Source organism: Dromiciops gliroides, chromosome 2, assembly GCF_019393635.1.
Source record: "Dromiciops gliroides isolate mDroGli1 chromosome 2, mDroGli1.pri, whole genome shotgun sequence".
In the NCBI taxonomy this organism is placed as follows: domain Eukaryota; kingdom Metazoa; phylum Chordata; class Mammalia; order Microbiotheria; family Microbiotheriidae; genus Dromiciops; species Dromiciops gliroides.
Genome location: NC_057862.1, coordinates 435,588,660 through 435,615,627, shown reverse-complemented (window position 1 = coordinate 435,615,627; position 26,968 = coordinate 435,588,660). Strand labels below are relative to the sequence as shown.

Sequence of the window (26,968 nt, the reverse complement as noted above, 5' to 3'; positions counted from 1 at the left end):
AAAATGTAACTCATATTTATATTTAATTAGAATTTAAATTCACTAAAAAATGGAATTACTTTTTGTTTTTCACGAGAATTTTACTTTTTATAATTTTGCCATGCGATCTTGTTTAGCTGAAAACAGAAAATACAGCTAGAAAAAATTTTTAAATATATTTTTTGATAAAATATGTAGTTAGGAATTTAACCTATGTAATTGTAGATAACTAAGATTTTAAAATACATTTTTATTATACAATATGTATAAAATATATACTTCATCATAATAAAGGAAAACTGTACTCCCAAATCCCAGGTAACAACTTTATTCATAAAAAACTATATTTTGAGAACAAGCAATTCAGGAGGAAAGTTGCAATTTCATATAGTGAGTGCACTCATACTGTCAATGAAAAACAAATGTTCATTTGCAGTTGGAGATACTCAGAAATGCTCTATTCAGAGCATAAATTCACAAATTGTTATTTAGAATTGTACTTGCAATGAAAATAATCTGAATATATAGATAAGAATTACACAGGTTGAAAAGACACGGATTGGGTGGGTCTTAAAGGAGTGATGGGAGTAAGAATACAAATAAGACTGTTGCTATACTTCACATTTCAAAAACTGTATAGCATAAAGTTTCCAAGCACTTTCATCACAGTTCAGGAAGGTAGGTAGTGAAAGTAATATTCTCTGTTTTATAAATGAGGAAACAGATTGAAAGTGACTCAGCCAGGGCCACACAGCCAGAAAGTAGCCTGTGTGTTATCTGTTTGGAGCACTTACAGAAAGGAAAAGAACAGAACCAAGACTAGAAGTAATAAAGGTCAGTGGAAAACTCCTTTTGAAAGGAATTTGGGGCAGCTAGATAGTACAGTAGATAGAGCACTGGACCTGGAGGCAAGAACTGAGTTCAAATCTAACTTCAAATACTTACTAGCAGCGTGACCTTGAGCAAATCACTTAACCTGTTTGTCTCAATTTCCTCATCCCTAAAATGGGGTAATAGCACCTACCTCCCCGGGTTGCTGTCAAGACGAAATGAAATAATAATAATTGTAAAGCACTTGGCACATAGTAAGTATTATATAAATATCAGATATTGTTATTGTTCCCATAATTTCCAAAATACCTTTCTTTCTCTCCTCCACCTCCTTTAGATTTCATTATCTTCCATCCACTCTGTATTTATCTTGTACGTTTCGATTTATTTTTTTGTCCTCGCCATTAGAATGTAAGCCCCCTGAGGGCAGGCCCTTTTTCTTTTTATTCCCACAATTAGAATGGTGCCAGGGCTTAAGAAATGCTTGTCGGGTGGTAATTCCACGGACCCACAGAATCACCAGGGTTGGACGGGGCCTTGGAAGTAATCTCGCCCATCTCGTCCCTGAATGAATGCTATGGGTGACAGAAGTGCTGGGCTAAGGGAGACAGGGAGCTCCTGTGAGTAGGAGCCCCAGTGAGTCTGGCGGGGGTGGAGGGAAAGCCAGCGCCAGAACGTTAGACATCGTCTAGTCCGACGAGGGCGTTTTGCAAATGAGGAAACTGAGGGCCAGGGAAAGGGAAGTCTCATGGGAAAGTCAGGGGGCTGAGGCAGAACAAGGAAGGAGCTCCTGATTGTTGGTTGAAAAGGTTTGGGGTAGATACACAAACAGCTTTGAAAGAAACTTGGAGTAGAGGTGAAGAGTAGGCGGAGAGTCGGTGACGTCAGAGGAAACGCCGTGAGAGGCACATCCGGGTGCTTGTGGGCGGATCGGGAAGGCCGCTCCCAGGAACCTTGGTGCCGTGGTGGCGTTTCCAGGCGGAAGCGCGGAGGAAGGACCGGAAGCTCCGAGAAGCGGGACGGAAGGGCCGGGCTTACGTGGAGCGGGCACTGGTCGAACTGGAGGGAGCCGGGGAAAAATCTGGTCCCGGGCCCGGAGCCGGGGCCGGGGCCGGGACTGCGGGTCCCCGAGGGCCGGGAGAGAGGGGTTCTGGGGCAGCGACGGCGGCAGCCGGAGGCGAACGGGCAGATGGGGCGCAGGAGACGAAGGCCCGCACGGGGACAGGGTCGGGGGCTGCGGGGGGAGCCGGGGCTGGAGCCGGGGCTGGAGCCGGGACCACCGCAGCCTCAGGGGCTGGAGCCGGGGCCGGGGCTTCCTCCATGTTCGCCGGGTTGCAGGACCTGGGGGTGGCTAACGGCGAGGACCTGAAGGAGACACTGACCAACTGCACCGAGCCCCTCAAAGCCATCGAGCAGTTCCAGGTGCGGGATCCCCAGGCCCCCCAGTACCGGCCTCTCAGTCAGTTCTTCCTCCCTTTCCAGACCCAGAGCCCAGAGCCCAGAGCCCAGAGTGACAGGACCTCCGAGGTGTAAGAGACCTCGGGGCTCAGTCTTCCGGGCCAACCAGGACCTGAATTCTCAGTACTACATAACCTAACGTGACCACCCAACCGTTGTACCTGAAGACCTGTAACGAGGAAGAACCCACTGCTTCCCTAGTCCATCCAGTGCACGTTTAGTCAGCTTTAGTTGTTAGGAACTTTCCCCCTTACAGCCTAAATCTACTTCACTTCCATTCATTGCTTTTAATTCTGCCTTCTGATTCCAAGAAGAACACACCTAATTCCTCTGATAGATGCCAGCCCTTCAGACACTTGAAGATGGTTCTGTTCCCTCTTTTTATTTTCTCCATTCTGAACATCCCCAGGGACTTCAACCAATTATTGTTATGACATCGTTTCCAGGCCTCTGTCATTTTGGTTGCTGTATGGATGCTTTCCAGTTTATTAATCCCCTTCCCAAAATGTGCCCAGAATTGAATGCATTATTTCAGATGTGATCTGACCAGTGCAGAGAGCATCATGGTATTGTCAGTCCCCTCCTTTTGGACACTATCCTTTTAAAGTAGTTTAACATTAAATTTCTTCACATTCCCTTTTTTTTCCTGCTGTGTCATAATACTGAGTTTACAAATCCACTAAAGCTCCTAGATAGTTTTCACATGTATTAAGGGGCAGGTAATGGAGGATGAGTTAAAATTAAAAAAAAAAAAAAAAGCTTGGTTCAGTGAAGTGAGGATAGTTTCAGGACAGAAATTCTATGAATACCAAAATTTTTGTGTTTTAGCTATATTGGACAAAAAAGGAAGGTCAAAGAAGAGTTAAGACTTGCTTAGGTTAGCTGCGATATTGAGCATAGAGAATAGGAAAGGCAGTACTATTCAACTCTTAGGACAGATCAAAAATTTTACTAGGGAGTTGAAGCTTGAGATGTGTAGAGAGATAGTAAGGAAGGACCAAGTTGCCCTTGTTCAAATCACAAGGCCTAAATGAAATACGATTCCAGAGTACTTAAAAACTGATAAATATGATTAAGTTACTGTCAGTGATCTATAAACAACCGTGGAGAAAGAGAAAACATGGGATTAGTGATGTCCCAATTTTTTTTTTAATGAAGATTTAATTTCTAGATAAGCTTTTTAGGAAAGCCAAGGGAAGCTTTACTTTGTTTCCCCAGAAGAGAGGGAACTTGAGGTCCAGAGATGCAGCCCAGAGCAAAGAGTTATTAGATAAAGGAATGTGTAAACTGATAGGCTGTGTAGTAGATGGAGTAGTAGATCCTGACCCCAGGCAACTCAACTTCTCTGGACTTCAGTTTGGACAGTGGCTTCCTAACTCCTGGTCGGGCTCTTAATCTATGATTATGTGCCCCAGAGCTAGAGGTTTGCTTTCAAATCGCCTTTGAAGGAAGAGGGAATAAGCCTTTTCCTTTGTAAATAGTACGACTGAGTGGCCTGGGGGACTAGATTTAGGTTCTGGTCACTTCACAAGTATGTTTGAATCCTTCCACTACCAGACAGCCTTCCTTCCTTCCTTCCTTCCTCCGCTCCCAAGAGTTCATAGTATAAAGATTGACTCATATAGAGTGTTAGAGCTTGAAGGGCCCTTAAATACCATCTAGTCCAATACCTTCATTTGGCTAATGGGGAAATTGAATCCCCAGAGAAGGGAAATAATTTCAGGGTTACACAGTTAGTGCAAATGTCAGCCAAAAGTAGAGAATCAAGTTTCCTGATTTCCAATTTGGTGCTTATTCCACCACACCAAGATTCAATGAATGAATGAACTCCCCAGGGGCAGGATTTAAATCCAGGTCTTCCTGATTCCAAGCCCAGCACTCTATCCACTGTATGACCTAGCAAATATTCATAAAGGGTCTATTTACACCTAACCTTGTGCTCAAGATTAGAACTGTGGACTAGACATTAGGAGACCTGGATTAAAATTGCAGCTCTATTACTGTTACTTTGTTATAATGTAGGCATCCCATTGTCTGTTGTTGAGTTATTTTTCTGTAATGTCCAGCTCTACATAACTCCAATTGGGGTTTTCTTAGCTAAGATACTGAAGTGGTTTGCCATTTCCTTCTCTAGCTCATTTTTACAGATGAAAAACTGAGGCAAACATAGTTAAGTGACTTCCCCAAGGTCACATAGCTAGTGTCTAAGACCAGATTTGAAATCAAGAGGATGAATCTTCCTGATTTCAAGCCCATGCTTTTCACTGTGCTATCTACTTACTACATAGAGAGCTAGTATATATAGACCTTTACATTTTATAAAGCACATGACATACATTATTTTCTCATTTAATCCTTATAACAATTAGATACTGTTAGCTTTATTTTACAGATGAAGAAACAGACTCAGATCATGACTTGCCCATAGTCCCACAGCTAGTAATACAGAAGGCAGGATTAGAACCCAGATCTCTGTTTCCAAGTCTAGTACTCTTTCTGAGTTTGTTGCTAGTTATTTGGATTATTCAACAAGTGTTTGAGAAGATTTGGGAAATAACTATTCTCAAAAGACTGTTTGTAGTTCATATTGGGTAGAGTTAAATGTATTTGTTTCTCTCTTTTTTTTTGGTACCTCCTCTATAAGATGAATTTTATTTAACACCAGCCTTTACTTTACTAGACGGAGAATGGTGTCCTACTGCCATCATTACAGTCTGCTCTGCCTTTCTTGGACCTGCATGGTACACCTCGGCTAGAATTCCACCAATCAGTTTTTGATGAGCTGAGGGACAAATTGTTGGAGAGAGTGTCTGCCATTGCTGCGGAAGGAAAGGTTGAGGAAAGGTAAAAGTCTTGAGAAAAAAACAGGCAGGGGTATATGTCTTTAGAGTCACTACTGTTGGATTGGCTATAAACACAAAAGTCTTTACTGTCTTCAGACTCTTGTTTTGGTTAACCTTGAAATCTGAGTGCAGACATAGGGAACAACTTCCATTTTATTGATTTTGTTCTGTGGTTTTACTCACAAACTAGAATGAATCTATTAAAATTTTTTTTTTTGCTGGATTTCATATTTTTTTCATTAAATATTTCTCAATTACATGTAAAAACATTTTTAACAATCTTTTTTTGGGGGGGGCAAGGCAATAAGGTTTAAGTGACTTGCCCAGGGTCACACAGCTAGTAATTGTCAAGTGTCTGAGGCTGGATTTGAACTCAGGTCCTCCTGAATCCAGGGCTGGTGCTTTATCCACTATACCACCTGGCTTCCCCCTTAACAATCATTTTTTTTTAGATTTAAATTACAAATTCCCACCCTCTCCCTTTCTTGAGAAGGCAAGAAGTTTGACAAGGATTATACCTGGGAAGTCATGCAAAACATTTCCATATTAGCCATGTTAAAAAAAAACCAACATAGACAAAAAAAAAAGTTAAAAAAAGTATTCTTCAATCTGCATCAGAGTGGATAAGTCTATTCTAATATCACCTGTGTATATTTCTAGGTACAAGAAGCTAGAAGATCTCTTGGAGAAAAGTTTTTCCCTGGTGAAAATGCCCTCTCTCCAGCCAGTGGTGATGTGTGTCATGAAACATTTGCCAAAGGTAAAAGCAAGTAGTGTACTTGTGGTACATGGTAGTCACTTCATCAGTGCAAGCTGACTGGCACGTCTTTTTACTTCTTCCAAACAGAGGGTCTCAGTATGTCGGTGTCCATTAGGTTTATGGCACAGGCCCAATTTCTCATTTAGTTTGTTTTCACTTGCTCTGTGAGAACATTTATTATTGTCTGGCTCAAAGAATGCCTTATTTTTTCCACTTCTTAAAGTAATAGGGAGGTAGAATACGTGTATTCTTGTATTTACTTTGGGGTTTTGGGGGTTTTTGGGGGGCAGTGAAGGTTAAGTGACTTGCCCAGGGTCACATAGCTAGTTAAGTGTCAAGTGTCTGAAGTCAAATTTGAACTCAGGTCTTCCTGAATCCAGGGCCGGTGCCTTATCCACTGTGCCACTTAGCTGCCCCTTGTATTTACTTTGAAAGAAAAATTACAGCTTTCCACTCCATTCTATATTTCCCTTCAGCTACGTAAAATCCAAAGGATTTTGAATTTTGGAAATTAGAAATTTGGTCTGTAAGCCTTCTGGGAACAAAAAGAAGATTATTTTAAGAAGTTCTTTGATTTTCATTTAAGAAATGGTAAAATTGCTGCTGTTATTACTGTTAGCATTATTTTACACTCTGGACACTCCACAGGTATATATGTAAGTTTTAGGAGAAAGGTTAGCAACCTTATTTGGAAATGGATTGTTGTGTCAACTGGATTCATAGTATTTAACATAAAATATGATCAAGAAAAAATGTTGGTACTTGTGTTCTTGCAGGTTCCTGAAAAAAAATTGAAACTGGTGATGGCTGACAAGGAGCTATATCGGGCATGTGCTGTGGAGGTAAAGCGACAGATTTGGCAAGATAACCAAGCTCTGTTTGGTGATGAAGTTTCTCCACTGCTCAAACAGTACATCTTGGAGAAGGAGAACATCCTGTTTAGCAATGAAGTATCTGTCCTGCACAACTTCTTCAGTCCCTCTCCTAAAACAAGACGTCAGGGGGAGGTGAGGACCAATGGGAATTGTGTATTTATGCTATAATTCCTTACCCTGCTTCTCTTCTTATGCAATACTTCCTGTGTGGTATTCTGTCCCCTGCTGTTGTCCATTAGCTTGGCCTTAAATGCCCACAAGGTAGCTTTTCTGGACCTCATTCTGAGCTAATCTGCTACACTGATTGGTGGTAATGACTGATCATAAAGCTGCTTTAACACATACTCCTCCTTTAGGGAACAGATGTGATTTTTAACTAGGAATTTGACTTGATTCAAAGGAGTGAGTCTAATTGTGGGAATTTCAGGCTCCATGCTGAACATTGGGAAAGATGAAGTAAGGTGGGCTGCCAAGCTGGACATGCTTCTGAGAAAATCCCATGGAGGTGTGTGAACAGATCACTCACTAAACCTGGAGAGGTACAGCATCCAGAATGTGGGAGGCAGTAGCCCCCCGCCCCCTGCTGTTCTCAGATGCAGACAGGCCACCTCTGGAGGGGGGTGTTGAGTTCTGGTGCCATGACCATTGATAGGCTAGACATTTATCAGAGGAAGGGACCAGGATGGTGGGGCCTTGTCTTAGAAAGATCATTTGAAGAAACTAGGGATGTTTATTCTGGCAAAAAAGAAGGTATAAGGGGGACATGGTAGCTATTTTTAAGTATTTGAAGACCTGTCATAAGGCAGAGGGATTAAACTTGTTTTATTCTTCCCCATAGGGTAGAATTAGAAACAAATGTAGAAGCAGATTTTGGCTTTTTGTTTTTGTTTTTCAAATTAATTTTTTTTTCAGTTAGAAAGAACATATTTTCTGTTTCCTCTACCACATTGGAAAAAAAAGAAAGAAAAATCCCAGCCTCAGACTGTGTGACCCTGGGCCAGTCACTTACTTAACTGCTGCCTACCTCAGTTTCCCCATCAGTAAAGTGGGGATAATAGCACCTACTTTCCAGGGTTGTTGTGAGGATCAAGTGAGATAAAGTATCTGGCTTTCATTAGGCACCATATAAATGCTAGCTATGGTTGTTATTATTATCAAAATCAGGTTTAGATCAAAGAATCTTGGAACTGGGAGGGTGTGGTGATGCCCTTCATCTTGTCATTACCTGCAAGCATTCCACTTCCTTGTCATGAACCCTGAAATTCCTATAAGATCATAACCTTTTGGCATTCCATCTTTGCCTATGTGTTAAAACCACTGACCCTGTGCTTTCTCCTCACTCTGGCTTCTTTCCACCCCATAGTTCTTTCTTGGACCCTTACCCCTGGACCAGTTACATACTCCTCCCTTCCCTCTCCTAATCCCTTGTCAAGTGAATCAGTTCAACTGTGCACTATTCTCCATACCAGTGGTGTCAAACTCAAAGAGACATATGGATTCCTAGAAACATTATTTATGTTCTATTGTATTTTCAACATTTCCCAGTTACATTTTAATCTGCTATGACACTTGTGTTCTACATTCCAGCTTCCCTGTGGCCTCACTATATGACCAGACTACCACTTTTTCTGTGACATGCCTCTTGCTAATATGTTGCAATCCATTTAAGCCTGCAGCACATTTTTCTGTTGTCCTTTGGGTCACTTCTTTTTTTTTTTGTTTTTTGAATTTGTGTGTGTGTGTGTGAGAGAGAGAGGCAATTGGGGTTAAGTGACTTGCCTAGGATCACACAGCTAGTAAGTGTGTAAAGAGGCTGAGGCTGGATTTGAACTCGGTCCTCCTGAATCCAGAGCCCGTGCTCTATCCACTGCACCACCTAGCTGCCCCGGGTCACTTCTAAATTACATGGGCATTTTTCATTTTTTCACAATCATAAAATGAATTAATAGAAACCAAAACAACCATCTATCTAGTTGATGTGAGGTAATTGAGAAGTTCAAACTTAATGTGTTACCAATGCTTGTTTACACATTAGGGGATAGAGATAATACATCACTTAGTAAACATAAAGAAATTGAGATTAGGGGGCAGCTAGATGGCGCAGTGGATAGAGCACTGGCCCTGGATTCAGGAGTACCTGAGTTCAAATCTGATCTCAGAAACTTAACACTTACTAGCTGTGTGACCCTGGGTAAGTCACTTAACCCCAATTGCCTCACAAAAAAAAAAAAAAAGAAAGTAAGAAAGAAATTGAGATTAGGGTAGTAAGAGATGTCTGAGGACAGTCTGGAGGCCTGTGTGACTCCTCCCCTGCATTGGAATGGTTCCCATTGGTAAGTGAGCAAACACAGGTAGGCCCCCTGCTGTCAGCCGCATATTATGTTGAGCAATATCAGTGACTTCTTTTAAAGGAACGAATCATTTCTTTTTCTTTTTTTTTTTTGGATGGACTTTGAACTTAGGTAGTACAGAAACTGACACAAATGATTGGGAAGAATGTGAAACTCTACGACATGGTATTGCAGTTCCTTCGGACCTTATTCCTGCGGACGAGGAATGTTCATTACTGTACCTTAAGGGCAGAGCTGCTAATGTCCTTACACGACCTGGACATCAGTGATATTTGCATGGTGGATCCCTGTCATAAGGTACCAGATGTGAACACTATGGAACCTCCATCAGTTTTATATTAATATGTCAGCACATGCCACATGCAGGCTTTTAAGCATCTGGGGGTCCTGTCATATGACCCCAAACAAGGGAGAATGCTGATACCATAGCAATCACATGTCTGATCACAGACAAGATCGTAATGACATCTGCCCTTTCTATTTCTGACTCACCAGGTCAGTAAAGATTTTCCTAGACTGATTGGACTTTCATGTCACCTTTCTTAGATCTTGGCACTTCTGGTAGTTTTAAGCTTAATGGTTATGGTGAGCTAATTAACATTGATGAGAAACAAAATCCAGTTGGGAGCCATCATTTTAGTCTTTGAATTGCCCATAAGTATTGAATTTGAAGAACACTTATGTGGGGCTCATTGCTCAGATGACAGCAGCCCAAACAGATGAGAATGATAGTTACTGGGTGATATAATGTTGCTCAAGCCAAGCCCCTGCACAGGAACTTGTTCAGGAGTTGTAGGGAAAAAGGGCCCACTGCTCGTGAAATTCTGTTAATTTTAAAGAAAGCAAGGTGTCCAGGAGCCCTTCCTAACATTTGTCCTTGGGAATCTATGCTACAAAATTTGGTTCAGCCAGTAAGAAAAGGGTGTCTTGTGAGACTTGATTACGTTTAGAAAAAGGCATGTATATAACCCTGTAATTAGAAGACATATCCTTTGAGTTTGTCTCTATGGTTTATTCACTGTACAGTTCACCTGGTGTCTTGATGCTTGCATACGAGAAAAGTTTGTTGATAATAAGAGAGCTCGGGAGCTGCAAGGATTCTTGGATGGAGTGAAGAAAGGTCAGGAGCAAGTGCTTGGGTGAGTAGAATTATGTCAGGTACATATAGCACAAACAGCATTAATAGTATGATACAGAGGAATGAATCTGAAGCCAGAAGACTTTAGTACGAATCTTGGCTCTGCCTTGTCCTACTGTGGTGATTTTTGGCAAGTCACTTAACCTCTCTAGGCCTCAGTTTCCTGATCTATAAATTAGAGGGCAGCTAGGTGGTGCAGTGGATAAAGCACCAGCCCTGGATTCAGGAGGATCTGAGTTCAAATCTGGTCTCAGACACTTGAAACTTACTGCTGTGTGACCCTGGACAAGTCACTTAACCCTCATTCCACCCTGCACCCCCCCAAAAAAAAAAAGAAAAGAAAGAAATAGATGACCTCTGAGGTTCTTTCCAGATCTGAACAATGATTCATTCAAACTCTGCTGTCCTTATAATAGTCTATGAAGTAAACTACTTCCCTCCCACACCTTTCCCTAGCATATTGTCACTCTTAATTAATAAATTTATTTATGGGGTTTTATCTTAGGCTTTACTTCCTTTCAAACAGGGACTGACAAGACCTTGCCTCTTTTTTAGAGTGTTTATCTACCTGATTCTAGTTGTAAGAAGTAGATTTTGAGCTTTATTGTGATAATTAGGGGGGTTAGGTCCAATTATGTTGCAATTCTTTGTCTTTTGCACATTTTTACAGTCTTGCAAGGGGAATTTTTATAAGGCGTTTTCCATGCCATTAAATATTCTATTAAATAGGGCGTCCTCTGTGGGACAATGCTTGATAAATGTTCACTTAACTTTTATGTTTTCCTCTTATCATGATTACTGGAAGGATTTAGAATTCAAGGTACCTAATTTTTACCTAACTTCAAACCTGGGTAAGGTTTTTAGAACCAAAGTTTGACATAGTAGGTGATCAAATTAAGGAGGTTAAGTAATTCTTATTTTTGTCTCTTAAAGATTCTTTGCATCAGTGATAGACTATACCTATTAAGATTTTTAAAAAATAAATTTCAGGAACACAGTGGGTTGGGTTTTTGGGGGGTTTTCTTTTTGTTTTAGGATAGCCTGATTATTCTGTCCAGAAATAATAATTCTAGCTGGTGCAGATGTGTTTACTTGAAGCCCAGTTTGTAGAATATAGATTAATGATTCAGAAAGAACAATGTGATGTAGTAGAAATATCTATCAGATAACCACAAGTCAGGAAATGTGTGTTCTGGTCTCAATTCTGCCATTAACTAACTGTGTGATCTTGAGCAGGTCACTTTTTCTTTGGGGACTTCTCATTGTCTTCTGTAAAAAGAGGGAGCTCTTTTAGAAACTCTCTGAAGTCCTTTAGAACAGAGGTGTCAAACACACAGGCAGCCCAGACAAGGTTAGAATACAATTGGGAAATATTTTAACAAAATAACTGAAAACACAATTTGTAATTAACATGTGATTTTCTAAGTCAATACATGACTACAGGGATCCTTATTTTTTGTGGCCCCTACTTCAGTTTGACATAGATGCTTTATAGAATAACTTTCTATGAGTCTTAGTTTAAGTGCTTTTTTTCTCCTGGGGCTGTGTTAGGACCAATAATTAAAAATGAAGTATTCTTTAAGAAGATGAATAGATTGGTTGTTAGCTCTGTGTGGGATGTCTTTAATCTGGGAATATAAATTTATCACTTATTCCTTTCAGTGATTTGTCTATGATTCTGTGTGATCCTTTTGCGATTAATACGCTGTCCTTGAGCACCATAAGACATCTGCAAGAACTGGTGGGTCAGGAAACCTTACCCCGGGTGAGTGGCAGAAACTGATGACATAACCTGAGTTAGACTTGCCCTTGTTATAAAAACCAAACTAGCTGATAGAAGCTAGTTGGCAAATGCCTACAGGGTTATTTGGGAGTAAATATTTTAGGTATATACTTCCCATGTCTACTATAGTGACTTAAAATAAAAGCCCATGTATAAAGAGGAAAAATCTTTGCAGCAAGTTTTTTCTAATAGAGGTCTCTTTTCTAAGATATATAAAGAACTGATTCAAATTTAAAAGAATAAGAGCCATCCCCTAATTGATAAATGGTCAAAGTATATGAATAAGCAATTTTTAAAAGTTGAAATCCAAGCTATCAAAAGCCATATAAAAAAATGCTCTAATCACTAATAATTAGAGAAATGTAAATTAAAACAGCTTGAGGTTCCACCTCACCCCTATCAGATTGGCAAAGATGACCAAAAAAAGAAAATCACAGATGCTGCTGGGGCTATGAGAAAACAGGTACATTAAGGACTAGCTTCAGGTGTATAACTGAATGTGGGAGTCACAAAAAATTTGGCAACAGTAAAAGGTTATGTATACCTATTTTATATACATATATACCTGGGGTCATGTAAAAATTTCATGGGTGAAAAGGAAAAAGTTTAAGATGCCCTTCATTAATGTACTGTTAGTGGATCTGTGAACTGATCCAACGATTCTAGAAAGCAATTCGTTACTCTGCCCTAAAAGCTATTAATCTTCCCTTTGACCTAACAATAATATTACTGGGTCTGTACCTTAAAGTTTACTAAAAAATAGGAAAATCAAAATACTTATACTAGCTCTTTTTTTGTGGTGGCAAAGAACTGGAAACTGAGGGTGTGTCCATCCTTTGGAGAATGAACAAATTATGGTATATGAATGTGATGTAATATTATGTTTTAAGAAATTATGATAGGGACAGTTTCTGAGAAACCTGAAAAGACATGTATGAACTGATGCAGAGGCAAGTGAACAGAACCAGGAGAACAATTTATACCATAACAAAAATATAAAAGCAAATGACTGGGGCAGCTAGGTGGTGCAGTGGATAGAGCACCGACCCTGGAGTCAGGAGTACCTGGGTTCAAATCCGACCTCAGACACTTACTAGCTGTGTGACCCTGGGCAAGTCACTTAACCCCAATTACCTCACTAAAAAAAAAAAAAAGCAAATGACTTTGGAAGATTCGAGAATTCTGATCCACCCAATGATTAATCACAGTTTTAGGGGACTCATGATGAGACATGCTGTCTACTTCCTTACAGGATTTAGTATAGACTGAGATAGATTTATTTTTTGAACATGATCAGTGTGGGAATTTTGCTTGATTATACATATATATTATATGTTTTTCTTTATCTTTCAATTAGAGGCAAATAGGAGGGAGAGAAAAAGGATTTTTGTTAATTGAAAAACATGTAATAAAAAAATGAAAGCTCATATAGAATAATTCACCTGACTTGGTTGAAAGGTTGATTTTTTTTTATTGAAATAACCAGTGCATGTGAATACAGGGTGAAGCTGACACTTTTTTGATTGAACTGAAATTTTTTCTTCTTAATATTATTATCACTTCCCAATGATACCTCCTGCCTCTTGAAGAATGTTCCTTTATAACAAAGAATTGTTGTAGTTAAGCAAAATTGAAAGGACACATTGACCTTGTCTGACAGTAGTACCTCATTAGTCTTCACCATCACCTCTTTGCCAAAAAGTGGGAAATATATTTCCCTGTCAGTCTTCTGAAGTCACTCTATTGATTAATGTTTGGATGTCTTTCATTGTTGTCATTATATTATGTGGTCAAATAGACTTGTTTTCTTAATTTTAAAGTTTTTTTCTGTCTTTACAGGAAAGTCCTGATTTGCTTTTACTGCTAAGAATGCTCTCCCTTGGACAGGGGGCTTGGGACATGATTGACAGTCAGGTCTTCAAGGAGCCAAAGATGGTAATTTGTTTTAATTTAAAAGTTATCTTAGTCTTCTCTTTAATTAGGTTTGGGATAGGATAGAAAGAATACTGCTGGGATTTAGGAGACTTGTGTTCTAGTCCCAGCTTTGTCTAGTTATATGAGTTTGAACAAGTCACTTCCCTTTTCTAAGGCTCTTTAGCTCTCTCTCTCTCTCTCTTTAAATCTCTTTCATGGGGGCAGGAGGTTAGAGTAGAATCACATCATCTTTAAGGTCTCTTTTAGCTATAATATTTTGAGTCGAATTTTATGACTAGCGTCCTGATTGGGCCCATGGTGGGGCATGGGACAACTCTGCCTTTGGAAGTTGATTTCTCTCTCTCAGAGGACAGAACTTAGAGTAATGGAGTGAAGTTGCAGAAATAGACTGGCTTAATAGAAGGAGCAAATTCCTAACTATTAAAACTACTCCTAAGTGGAATGGGCTGCTTCCAGAAGGAAGTAAATGTCCTATCACTGACTGCTTCAAATGGAGGCGTGCTGACCACTTGTCAGGGATGGTGTAAAGGAGATCACCATTTAGGTGCGGGTTGGACTAGATGGCTGCAGTAGTCCTTTCCATCACTCTGTGACTTTTGTAGAATGGTTACCACATGTATAGGCCCTTATTTACAGTAAGTTGTCTCTCTGAGTAACAAAGGAGATATTGCTAAGTGGTTAATCCTTTGAACTTCTTGGTCAGGCAGAATCATTCTTTAATCAATACACTTTCTAGTGCTACCATTCATGTTGAGGATGGCTTGATATGAGTACCATTTGGAATTTTTGAAGCCCCTTATATTAGAATACAACATTTCATCAAAAGAAGAAGCCCATTTATTCTAAAATGAAACTTGCACTTGATCCCACTCTGCCTTCTTGGCTTTTCTGTCAGCATAAAGCAAACAGTTACCTTGGTATTGTGCAGTTATAGTAATAAGTAATGATAACAATTGAATTAATTATACAACGAGTATTTTTATAACATAATTTTGATGTTTTAAAATTATTTAAGTATTTTTGTGATTCTTTCTATGAACCATTTAAACAGAAGTTGGCTCTGTCCTCATTTATGAAATGTGAAAACTGAACCCTTGAGAAATTAATTATCCAAAGTGACAAAGTACGTTGCCGGCAGAGACAGGTTTTGAACTCTTAAATTGTTTTGCTGGTGGGCTGCTTACTTGTGATTACAAAGCATTGTTTGTTCCTTTGAACGTGTTTGTCATACATAAAATTCTAATTTGGACAGTATCAAGGGAGCCTGCATTAAAAACTTACATAAGGGGCAGCTAGGTGGCACAGTGGATAAAGCACCGGCCCTGGATTCAGGAGTACCTGAGTTCAAAAACGGGCTCAGATACTTGACACTTACTAGCTGTGTGACCCTGGGCAAGTTACTTAACCCCCATTGCCCCACCAAAAAAAAAACAAAACCAACCTTACATAAGCATAATTTGGATCTTCTTTATAGTCAGTTTTATTTTGTAAAATTAACATTTAAGTTCACTTTAATCTTAATTGTGCTTTGAAGAAGTCTTTATTAAGCATTTATTATAAGCTGTGCCTTGTGGTATGCTGTTATGAATTCAGAGATGTGTGGCTCTCTGCCCTGCTCTCATAGTTCACAGTTTTGCTGGGGTTTACTACTCCCACAAAACAATTAGAAAACTTTCAAATACCACATACGTGGTCCTGGAATAAGGACTTTAGGAGTGCAAAAATGAGACAGCTAGAGTATTCTGGGAAGACTTCCTGGAATGAATGTGGTTTGTGTCTGAAGGATAAGTAGAATTTGGGTGGGAGTGGCATAAAGGGGAAGACATTCTAGATAGGTAGCAACAAGGTACTTGCTGATGAGAAACCAGCCTGAGTGGAAGATATGTGTTAGGAAAAAATAGAAAATAAAGTTCTGGGGGAAAGGATGGAATGAGATGGAAGATCTTCAATGCCTGTGTGGGGAGTTTGGACTTGAAAAGGATTTTGCTATATTTCATTTGGGCTGAAAAGGACCTTTAATCTAAACCTTTCCCTTTCTTCTCCAGGAAGTAGAGCTGATCACTAGGTTTTTGCCAATGCTTATGTCTTTTGTGGTGGATGATTATACTTTCAATGTAGATCAGAAACTACCAACAGAAGAGAAGGCATCAGTCACGTATCCTAATACCCTTCCTGAAAGCTTTACCAAGTATGTCAATCAAATGATCACCAATGTTGAAAAGAACATGTGTATAAAATAATGATAAGTTTTTAGGCAATAAGTCTTATAATTATTCATCTTTAAAGGCATCTTAAAAATCAGCCTTTTAAAAATATACTTAAAGATATGGGGGAGGGGCAGCCAGGTGGCGCAGTGGATAGAGTACCGGCCCTGGAATCAGGAGGACCTGAGTTCAAATCCAGCCTCAGACACTTAACGCTTACTGGCTGTGTGACCCTGGGCAAGTCACTTAACCCCAATTGCCTCACCAAAAACAAAACAAAAAGATATGGGGGAGATGGAGCTATTCTTTAAGTGGATTCTAGATGGAAACGTGTTGTAGTGATTAAATTCTCTAGTCCTAAAGATTCCCTAATGCAGTTATTTCATATAACTTGTCAGAAACCACAGAAATGTAATCTCTGTAACCAATAATATGTTATATCATTGGGTATAATATAATATGTAAGGTTCGTTGGGTATCACTATGGACAAATGAATCAAGGTATTGATGATGTGATCTCTTGGTTGATATCAGGTTCTTGCAGGAGCATAGGATGGCCTGTGAAATGGGGCTTTATTATGTCCTTCACATCACAAAGCAAAGGAATAAAAATGCTTTTCTCCGACTTCTGCCTGGATTAGGTGAGTCTTAGCTTGTTCAAAGTATTATAGGTGAGGACAAAAAGGAATTTGGATCAGAGACTGATGTCAGAGGGCTCTAATGGAAGGTACATTCTGGGATAGGGAATAGCACATTATGAAGAGGAAGAGCTGACATTTATAGTGGTGTAGTGGAAAGAGTGCTATGGACTTGGAATCAGGAAGCCTTGAATCCTACCTCTAACGCTCGTTGATTACAGAGTCTCATTTTCAAAATCTGAAAAATGGGGATGATAATACCTGTAGTACTTACCTTATGGGGTTCTTGTGAGGATCAAATTAAATAATGTATGTAAAGTGCTTTGTAAATGATAAAGCACTATATAAATACCAATTAATATTATACAGGACTTTGCTTGTAACATTGGCAGTGTACGTATTATTTTCTCTTATTTTACATAAAATAAAACAGAGGCTCACAGAGGTTTGACTTGCTCAAGGTCACACAATATTAAGTGGCAGAATCAAGACTTGAAACCTTATCTTTCGATTCTTAAGTTCAGCACTCTCCACTATATACTATTGTGGAAAGAAGACTCAAGGAGAGAAGAGTACAAGGCCACGACTCTTGATATCAGGTGCAGAGGTCGTGTCCTTGGGGTCATGCTTGATTTGGGGTTTGTGAAGTCATGAGGAAGGGGGGAAAGGGAGCAGCACTGGTGTCTGAAATGTAGGTACTCTTGAATATCTGGTACCAGCTATTCAACCCAAGGTAAGGCAGAATTTATCTTTATTTTTTTTTGGTGAGGCAGTTGGGGTTAAGTGACTTGCCTAGGGTCACACAGCTAGTAAGTGTTAAGTGTCTAAGACTGGATTTGAACTCAGGTCCTCCTGACTCCAGGGCCAGTGCTCTATCTACTGCACCACCTAGCTGCCCTGCATTTATCTTTTATTAACACTTACTATGTGCCAGGCACTTTGCCTAGTACTAATACAAGCAAAAAGAAAGACATTTCCTGCCCTCAAGAAATTTTATATTCTAGTGAAGGGACATAACACAACAAAGGTAACTGAAAGTGGACTAGGGTGGGAAAAAAGGCGTCCAAGTTGGGGCAGGAGTGTCAAAGTCTGGAAAATCAGAAGTAGGACCAGAAGGGAAATGAAGATTGGCTAGACTGGTTCCCTCAGGGCAGATGAATCTTCTAGGATTGAGAAGCCCACAGGAGCAGGTGGATTTTCTAGAAAGTCTCAGGCAGTAAGAGGAGTTTCAGGGTGATACTGCAGCTGAGGTACATTTCAAAGTCTAGACAGTCAGAAGCAGAGCCTGGAAGGAAAGATAACTCACTCTGACTTTAAAGACTTTTTCTGCCATGGGAAGGTTGGGGGAAGGGATATAAATGGATATTATGCAACCTAATTAATTTTCTGCTTATTATAGAGTAATTATTAAGAATTAGTCTCATAGATTTTTGGACATGACCAATGTGGGAATTTGTTTTTCTTGATTATGATATTTATTATAAAGTTTTATTTTTTCAATGGGGAGGGGTGTTATGGAAATGGGGGAAGGATTAGCAGTAGGAAGGCTTTTTTTTTTTTTGGCAGGCAGTGGGGGTTAAGTGACAGGGTCACACAGCTAGTAAGTGTCAAGTGTCTGAGGCCAGCTTTGAACTCAGGTACTCCTGAATCCAGGGCCGGTGCTTTAACCATTGTGCCATCTAGCTGCTCCCAGAAGGCTTTTTTTTAAAAAAGCAGCAAAAAAGGGCCATTGAAGCAGTTTTTTAATGCACAGAAGGAAGTTTAGAAGGAAACAGACAAAAAAGTTGCATGTGGAATTTATTATGGTACTTAAAAGGAAAAGTAGGGGCAGCTAGGTGGCGAAGTGGATAGAGCACCGGCCCTGGAATTAGGAGTACCTGAGTTCAAATCCGGCCTCAGACACTTAACACTTACTAGCTATGTGACCCTGGGCAAGTCACTTAACCCCAATTGCCTCACTAAAAAAAAAAAAAAAGGAAAAGTAAGCTGTGTACAATAGAGAGGGTCAGTTTTGTGTATAATCATCTTTTTTTGTTCTACTTTACATGCAAAAGTATTTGTTTTCTTTGGTGTTTGTTAAGTTCAGAATTTAAAATTTATTTTTTATAGAAAGGAATTGATTTCTTGAAGACTCTCTGGTTGATTAACCCTCTGTTACTATTGCAGTGGAGACATTTGGAGACCTGGCCTTCAGTGATATATTCCTTCACCTACTTACTGGGAACCTTACTCTGCTGGCAGAAGAATTTGCTGTGGAAGAATTCTGTACCAGTTTATTTGATGGATTCTTCCTAACCTGCCTCTCAAGGTAACTTAGTTGTAGAGGTGTTTCTAGAAAGCTTTTCCAGAAAAGTTCATATTGCGTCCTTTTCAAGATCATTTGTATCATCTGGCATAATTCTTTTTTTTTAAATTCTCAGTAATTTATAATTTATGCTACCAAACTGGTTTTTAAAAAAAAATTTTGTTCTGTCATAAAAGTATTTTATTATTTTCCAGTTACATGTAAAGATAGTTTTCAAGATTTGTTTTTATAAGATTTCTAATTCCAAACTTTTCTCTTTCCCTTCCTCTCCCCCGTCCCCAAGACAAAAAGCAACCTAATATAGGTTATATATGTACAGTCACATTAAACATATTTCTGCATTAGTCATGTTGTAAAAGAAGAATCAGAAAAAAAGGGAAGAACGAGAAAAAAGAGAAAAAAAGTAGAAACAGTATGGTTCAATCTGCATCCAGAAGCCACTGTTCTTTTTTCTGGATGTGGAGAACATTTTCCATCGTGAGTCCTTTGGAATTGTCTTGTATCATTGTATTGCTGAGAAGAGTTAAGTCTATGACAGTTGATCATTATACAATGTTGTTGATACTGTGTACAATGTTCTCTTGGTTCTGCTCATTCCCACTTAGCATAAGTTCATGTAAGTCCTTCCAGGTTTCTCTTAAATCCACCTGCTCATCATTTCTTACAGCATAATAGTATTCCATTACATTCATATACCACAATTTGTTCAGCCGTTCCCCAATTGATGGGCATCCCCTCAATTTCCAGTTCCTTGCCACCACAAAAAGAGCATCTATAAATATTTTTGTACATGTGGGTCCTTTTCCCTTTTTATGATCTCTTTGGGGAAAAGACCTATTAGTGGTATTGCTGGGTCAAAGGGTATGCACAGTTTTATAGCCCTTTGGCCATAGTTCCAAATTGCTTTCCAGAATGGTTGGATCACTTCACAACTCCACCAACAATGCGTTCATCTGCCATAATTCTGATTGGTTTTAATTCAACCTGTTGAATATTGTTCATCTAAAATGCCCTTATAGGACTCTTTTCAGGAATAATACTTTTTTTAGATATTTGAGGACTAGAAAGAATTAATACCAATCAGTGTCATTGAAACATGCCTTTCATGAGAGACTCCAGAGTTTGCCAGAGTGTGAAGAGCAAGATGTTTCTGAATAGAGAAAAGTGCAACAGACAGAAGCAGCCCCATATTAGGTAGCACAGGTTTTACTTCCATTCTTCATTTTCCTGAAAAGTCAGCCAGTCTGCCTTCACTTTCTTGGATGCCTGCCTAGTTCAGCCACCTATTCCATCCTTTGGGGAGGAGAAATGATACTTGGTTCTTTTTTCTCTAGAAAGGAGAATGTACACCGCCATGTTCTCAGGCTCCTGATTCACCTCCATCACAAAGTAGCCCCTGCTAAATTGGAGTCCCTCCAAAAGACTTTGGAACCTACCAGTCAGGTGAGCCTGTTCGTCTGCCCTTTGTTAATTATGTTTTTAAAAGCTACAAGAAAAGTGCTTTTAGACTTGAAATCCAAATCCTGTCCCCAGGCTCCTGCTAAATGGAGAAAGTCTGCTCTATTTAGATAGCAGCTTCTGAAGTGTAATTACTTTCAGGTTTTAATTAGATCTTAAGCACATCTCAGTTGTCTGTGTTAAAACACTTGGATAATAATAAGATTTAGTGTTTTTAGTAGTAACAACCTAAAACCCAAAGTAGGACTTTTATCTTCTCTTACTTCTTTTTCTGCAGAGTGGCGAGGCTGTGAAAGATCTTTACAACCAGCTTGGAGAGAAACTGGAACACCTGGAACATTGCAAGCCCAGTCCAGCCCAGGTGGCGGAAGCTCCTGCTCTAGAGCTACCTCTTCCTGCTGTCCCAACCCCAGCAACACTTTGAGGTGTTCAGAGCCCGGGCTCGGCCTTGCTTATGGTACCCGATGACATCCAGCTTTCTATAGCCCTTGGAGCTGGGGAATTATTTGTCATCACTACACTGTGAAGGATTTCCTGAGGACTTTAAATGGAACGCTGAAGTTTTGTTAGTGTTACAAAGTTTGTGCTAGCAGATCCTCACTTCACTGAGGCCGGTGGGAAGGGTCTGAAGAGAGTGTGTATGTGCCTACATGGAAATCCAAGAGGTTCCCTCCTCATTAGGGAATGACTTGATGGAAGAGCAGAATCATTCACCTCTCTTAGTCTGAGTTATTCAGAGTGGTCATGAGGGTTGCAGTGGAATGCTGCGTGAGTGTCTGTGATAAAAAACAAAGTGCCAGAGGGTCTCCATGAACCTCTTGGATAGATGAGTATAGAACTGAATAATCCTGTAGTCTTGGCTTAGAGGGATTGGAATTATTTGTTTAGAATTCTATTCATTGTTCCATCTCTGGCCTACTAGGTAACCTTTTTATAGGCAACCTCTGTGCCTTAGTTTCTCCATTAGTGAGATGAAGATGATAATGTGTGCCCCTTTAGAACTAGGTCATTTCTTTTAGTGGCTGATGGATTTAGAGAACTCCCCTCTCTCTGACACCCTCACCCCCTTTTTTTTTTAATCCTGAGGAGGCTTCTCAGGTCAGGAGGAAAGTATTTCAAGAATTTCTTACCCCCACCCCCAGTCTTACTATTGCTGCTGGATTTCTTGAGTTGTTGGGTCATAGTACCAGAAGATACTTTAATTTTTCACTCTCTGGCAGATCTCTTTAGACCTCAGGCTTGATGTTGTGTTTTTAATTTTTAGCCTCAGAAAAGGTTTGGTTTTTTCCTTTTTTTTGTTTGTTTGTTTGGGTTTTTTGTTTTTGGGGTTTTTTTGAGACTTGATCTCTCTGTCTCACCCAGGCTGTAAGAACAGCAGCCATTCACAGACCTTACCTTGCTGCTGATGAGAATGGAAATTTTGACCTGCTCTGTTTCCAACCTGGACTGATTCACCTCTCCTTAGTCAGCTCTGTGGCTCTCTCCTTCCAGGGACTCACCATATTGGTGCCAGACTTAGTGCAGATACCCATCAGCTTTAGCCCGTCCTACTGCAGCTCAGAATTCTGGAACTCAAGTGATCCACCAGCCTCAGCCTCCCCAGCAGCAGGGACTATGGGTGGGTGTCATGGCGCCCAGCCTTTCAGAAGTCTGACATATTTTCTAATATTTTTAAATGCCTTGGAAAACATCTTGGCTCCTATTTGCTTTGTTGTTTTTTAATTACTGTAATAAAGGTGAAAGAACAGTAGTTACATTGGTTAAAAAAAAAGGCAGCTTCTATTTTGAGCAAGAGTAGAACCAACTATGTGCTCACACAGTGACCTCCATCTTGGACATGCTTCCTTTAATGAAAGAGGATTTCAATTCTTAGGCCTCTCTAGAAGGACTTCCCTGAGAACTGTACCCTGCCTCCTGAATCCCCACGTTAGCAGCTGAATGGGACTATTCCAATCTCATTCCTCAAGTGAAAGATAGGACTTTGGAATTCACAGTACAGTCAAAACACATTAGTTTGGGTGGGGAGTATGCCTCAAATTAGAGAACATTCAAATTATATATTCTATCAAAGAAATAGTCTAGTATTTTCCAGTAAATACTGGAACTAGTGCTAAATTTTGAGGCACTGGTAAGATGGTCATTAGGAAATTATTTCTATAAAAGCAAGTGTTTCTATAATAATTGAAAACAATTTGTTCCCAGTTAGGTTGGTCATCTCTCTCTGTCCCTACCAAACAATCTTTTTTTTTTGGCCCCAATAGTTTGCTCAGAAAGTCCTTCAAAGGTTCTACCAATTGATGTATCATAGGCTTCATTTCAGGCCCAGTCATCCCAAACAGAAAAGGCCTAAGGCCCAAGTGACTGAAGTACTGTACTTGGCAGCCTGTGCAGTCACGACAGCAATTCTGCTGCCAGTTGTAGAGCTAAAAACAGCCTAGAAGCTGCTTTCCTGGGCTGCCTGTGAAGAAAATCGGAGTCTAAATGACTGTACCAGAGGCTCTGGATTTGTCTGAGCTTGCACTTCTCTGTGCAGTTGCTAGGCCACCTGTGTCCACCAGACGTGTGGGAGGAGCGGTAGCAGAGAGGGAGTGGGGGGGCTTTCCACCATGAAAGGTGGCAGGACAGTGACTGCTGGACAGGGGCTCCTGGGGGAGGGAGGGCAGTGAGGCAGAGCTTGGTGGACTTAAGAATATCAGGTATCCCCAGGAGCAGCCACTCTGCTGCCCATGACCAGATTTCCTCTCACCTTTCAGATTCAGAAGCCCTCAAAGCTCCATCCATTTGAGGCTTTACTATCTTGGCTTCTGCCCAGAGTAGTTCTCCTGCAGCAGTGTGTTCCCCGCAGCCACTGTCTGCTTTATTCCTAGGCCTGAGATCCTGATAGAGAGGACTGGACCTTTGATGTCATGGGATAGGGAACCTCAGGTGAGGAGACTCCTACCAGGGCAGGTCTGCCCCTTCTCTGCAACTTCTAGAATTCGAGTCACCTTCAGCACTGACAGGTTCAGTGACATGTTCAGGGTCACACAGCCAGTAAGTGTCAGAGGTAGAACTTGAACCCAGGTCTTCTTGGCTTTGAGGTCAGCACTATCCACTATACCACACTGCCTCTAGAGTTCCAAGTACACACTGTAAAAGCTGAAATGCTTATTCTCTCCCAGCCATGTAAATGGATGTTGATGTGGTTTTATTTTAAAACCCTAATCAGCAAGGCCACAGGAGAAAATATACCAAGTATATTCTTTACTTTGACTTTTTAGATTGTTTTGCACAGGTGCCTGCTGTGAATAAATAAGGGCTTCCCCTAATGTTCTTGTGGCATCTTGTGTAGATGATGAGACAATTTTCTGAGGGGAAAGTTGCTAAATTGATTTTTTCATTTATGGAGATAAACGTCATTTTAGTAAATAACCTACAGAAAATGTTTTTTCTTAGGCATGATAATCACATCAGACAGGAAAGCCAGATGTTTTGGGGGAAAGAGGACTGGACCAGTTTCTAAGTGACTTCCAAGTTCTGGGCCTGTCACTGCTTCTCTGTGATCTTTGGTCCTATCCCTCTAGTGCTCTGGGCCTCAGTTTCCTTTGCTAAAAAGTGATATTGGATGGGGAGGTGGAGCAGGTTGAAGAGCCCTTCCAGCTTGGACATTTTATGACCGTGAGTTGGAGAGTTTGACTGTGGCTAGCAGAAATTCAAAACCAAACTAAACCAAACCTAGGATAGCCCTCTAGCTTGCATATAGTGGTTAAATGCTATCATGTAAACTATTTAAAGTGTGCCTGTGTTTGTAAGTGGGCACGTGCTGGCTTGTGCATGTGTGATTATCACCCATCATTAATAGTTCCTTCCAGACTGCCAGGGTCTGCATGATACATATTTTATTTTTCAAGACAGCCAAAGATTCTAGTCCCTAAGAAGGCAGACTACAAGGGAGAATCTCAGTTCTTTCCATGATAGTTGTGGGGGAAAAAATTTTGTGAACATGGAGATAATTTACTTTTTGTTTGTTTTTGGCGGGACAATGAGGGTTAAGTGGCTTGCTCAGGCTCACACAGCTAGTAAGTGTCTGAGGCCAGATTTGAACTTGGGTCCTCCTGGATCCAGGGCTAGTGCTTTATCCACTGCACCACCTAGCTGCCCCAAATAATTTACTTTTTAAATTAAATTTTTAAAAAATTTTTATAAAATGCTTTTCATGAAAAAAGACAGCATGTAGAAATACATATCCAAAGTCTTAGTACTACCTTGTTTTAAACAAATAATACTGTCATTACCACTTTAATTAGGCTTCCTCCAAAGGTCGTGAGCCCCCAGCATTAGAACTGTTCAATCAAAGCCTGGATTCCTGGTTCACCAGATGTTAAAGCTAGAAGACCTCTCAGAAATCTAGTCCCTCTTCTTTGTGCTTTGTCCAAGGTCACACTTCTAGTAAGTGGTGGAACTGAGATTTGAACCCAGATGTCTTCTCTACTATAGCACCCTTCCTGGTTGGGAAATTTAAGGGAGGATTCCCACATCCAGGTAGGAAGGAACTTGGGCTGGATGGTGTGGTCCTGTGGGATTCGGTGTTGCTAGTTTTATTTCTTTTTTTTAACTCTGTGTGTGTGTGTATGTGGCAGTTGGGGTTAAATGACTTGCCCAGAGTCACACAGCTAGTAAGTGTCAAGGGTCTGAAGCTGGATTTGAACTCAGGTCCTCCTGAATCCAAGGCCTGTGCTCTATCCAGTGAGCCACCTAGCTGCCCCCCAGTTTTATTTCTCTTAAATATCACATGGTGTAGACTGCATGAGTGACCAAGAAGCTTTTCTTCACCCCTACCTGATGATAGAAAGAGCATGTGGCTGGCTTGCTAGTGGCTGGAAGTCTGTCCACAGGACATTCTTCATTTTAGAGGAGCTACACAGTCAGGTGATTGTTAACTGATGTTGCTAGTTAGAACAACAAACTTCTTCCCCTTGGGAGAAAACATGGAGCCAGCATTGTTGGCGGTGCCCTTAATAGTCTTTACCCTGAGGCCTTGCTCCTCCTTGATGTTCTCTTGCCGTGCGATGTGCTCTCTGCCTTTGCTTCCTGATCTTCACTTGTGATAAGTCTGTGAGACGCCAAACTGACATGAGTATAAAGACTTCCCGTTGTCTGGATTGTGTGAGCATAGCAGGTAGCCGCCCTGCTACCTCTTCAGGGGTTCACTGTAGGACTTAGCACTGAGAAACAGTTTCCCACTGTCTTTCATAGTGCCAAAAATTACCACCATTAGAAATTTGTTGCTTTGGGTTAAGACTGCCTGCCTTCAGGAGTCCTCTGTTAAAATGCTGGCCAAGAGCAACTGGGACAGAATGAAAGTGCAAGGGCTGGCTTAAAGGGTGGGAATGGAGGAGGTCTAGGACATGGGCCAGTACCCTCAAGGGAAACAAGCATAGGATGAGGAAACCCTGGTGTGATGCTAGATGCTAGAAGGGAAAGATTGGTAAGAGGGAAAAGGGCTATTGAGGATGAGGTCAAAAGATGTCAAAAATAAATGTAGACGCCCCCTTCCCCTCCCCAGTTTTGCCTCTAACCATATGGAAAATGGGTTTCCTGTCCATGTGTGAATAGCATGGTATGAGCGGAAAGAACTCTGAACTTAGAATCAGGACCTGACCTGGACTAGAGAACCGATTCTGACACTAAATTGCCATATGACCTTGGGTACATCACTGACCTCTTTGAACCTCAGTTTACTAATGTTAGTATTTGTACTACTTATAGGATTGCTATGGGGAAAAGCACTTTGTAAATCTTAAAGCACTACATAAATGTGGGTTATTTTCTTACTCTTTATGGTTGAAACAATTATTAGAATGTATATAGCAGTAAAGGTGTTTGAGAGTAGCACAAGGCATTATTGCTTTAAATATCTGGATTAGGTATAGGGCTATACTTTCCTGAAGATCCAGCCTTACCTTTAGTCCCTCTACCTTCAGCAGTGCTTTAGAGTTTACAAAGCACTTCAGTGTCACCTGGTCTCAGACCCAAATAACCAAACAATAAATTGGTAAGGCAGCTGGCATTATCCTCATTTTACAGATGAAGAAACAGGCTTGGGGAGTTTGTAGCTTGTTCAAGATCAAATAGTAAGTGGTAGCACTGTGACTTGAACCCAAGTGTCCTGATTCCATGTCTGGTTCTCTTTTTGTTGTTGTTGTTGTTGTTGTTTTTGTTTTTGTTTTTTCTTTTTGTGGGGCAATGGGGGTTAAGTGCCTTGCCCAGGGTCACACAGCTAGTAAGTGTCTGAGGCCAGATTTGAACTCAGGTCCTCCTGAATCCAGGGCCAGTGTTTTATCCATTGAGCCACCTAGCTGCCCCCATATCTGGAGCTCTTAACTGTCATTCACCATCCTTGGGTAGAAATTGACTGGGGAGGAGATTGT

At 40.5% G+C, this 26,968-nt stretch overlaps 1 protein-coding gene across 1 annotated transcript; it reads left to right on the top strand.

The window, feature by feature from the left end:
- Window positions 1–1,789: 1,789 nt before the first annotated feature.
- NELFB (negative elongation factor complex member B) lies at window positions 1,790–24,641 on the top strand. Its single transcript, XM_043984627.1, has 13 exons — window positions 1,790–2,232; window positions 4,949–5,112; window positions 5,772–5,871; window positions 6,648–6,878; window positions 9,209–9,394; window positions 10,124–10,236; window positions 11,898–12,000; window positions 13,858–13,953; window positions 15,999–16,141; window positions 16,692–16,798; window positions 18,962–19,103; window positions 20,435–20,543; window positions 20,836–24,641. Exons 1-13 carry the CDS (start codon window positions 2,131–2,133, stop codon window positions 20,980–20,982), a joined length of 1,743 nt encoding a protein of 580 aa, XP_043840562.1. The 5' UTR covers window positions 1,790–2,130; the 3' UTR covers window positions 20,983–24,641.
- Window positions 24,642–26,968: the final 2,327 nt, after the last annotated feature.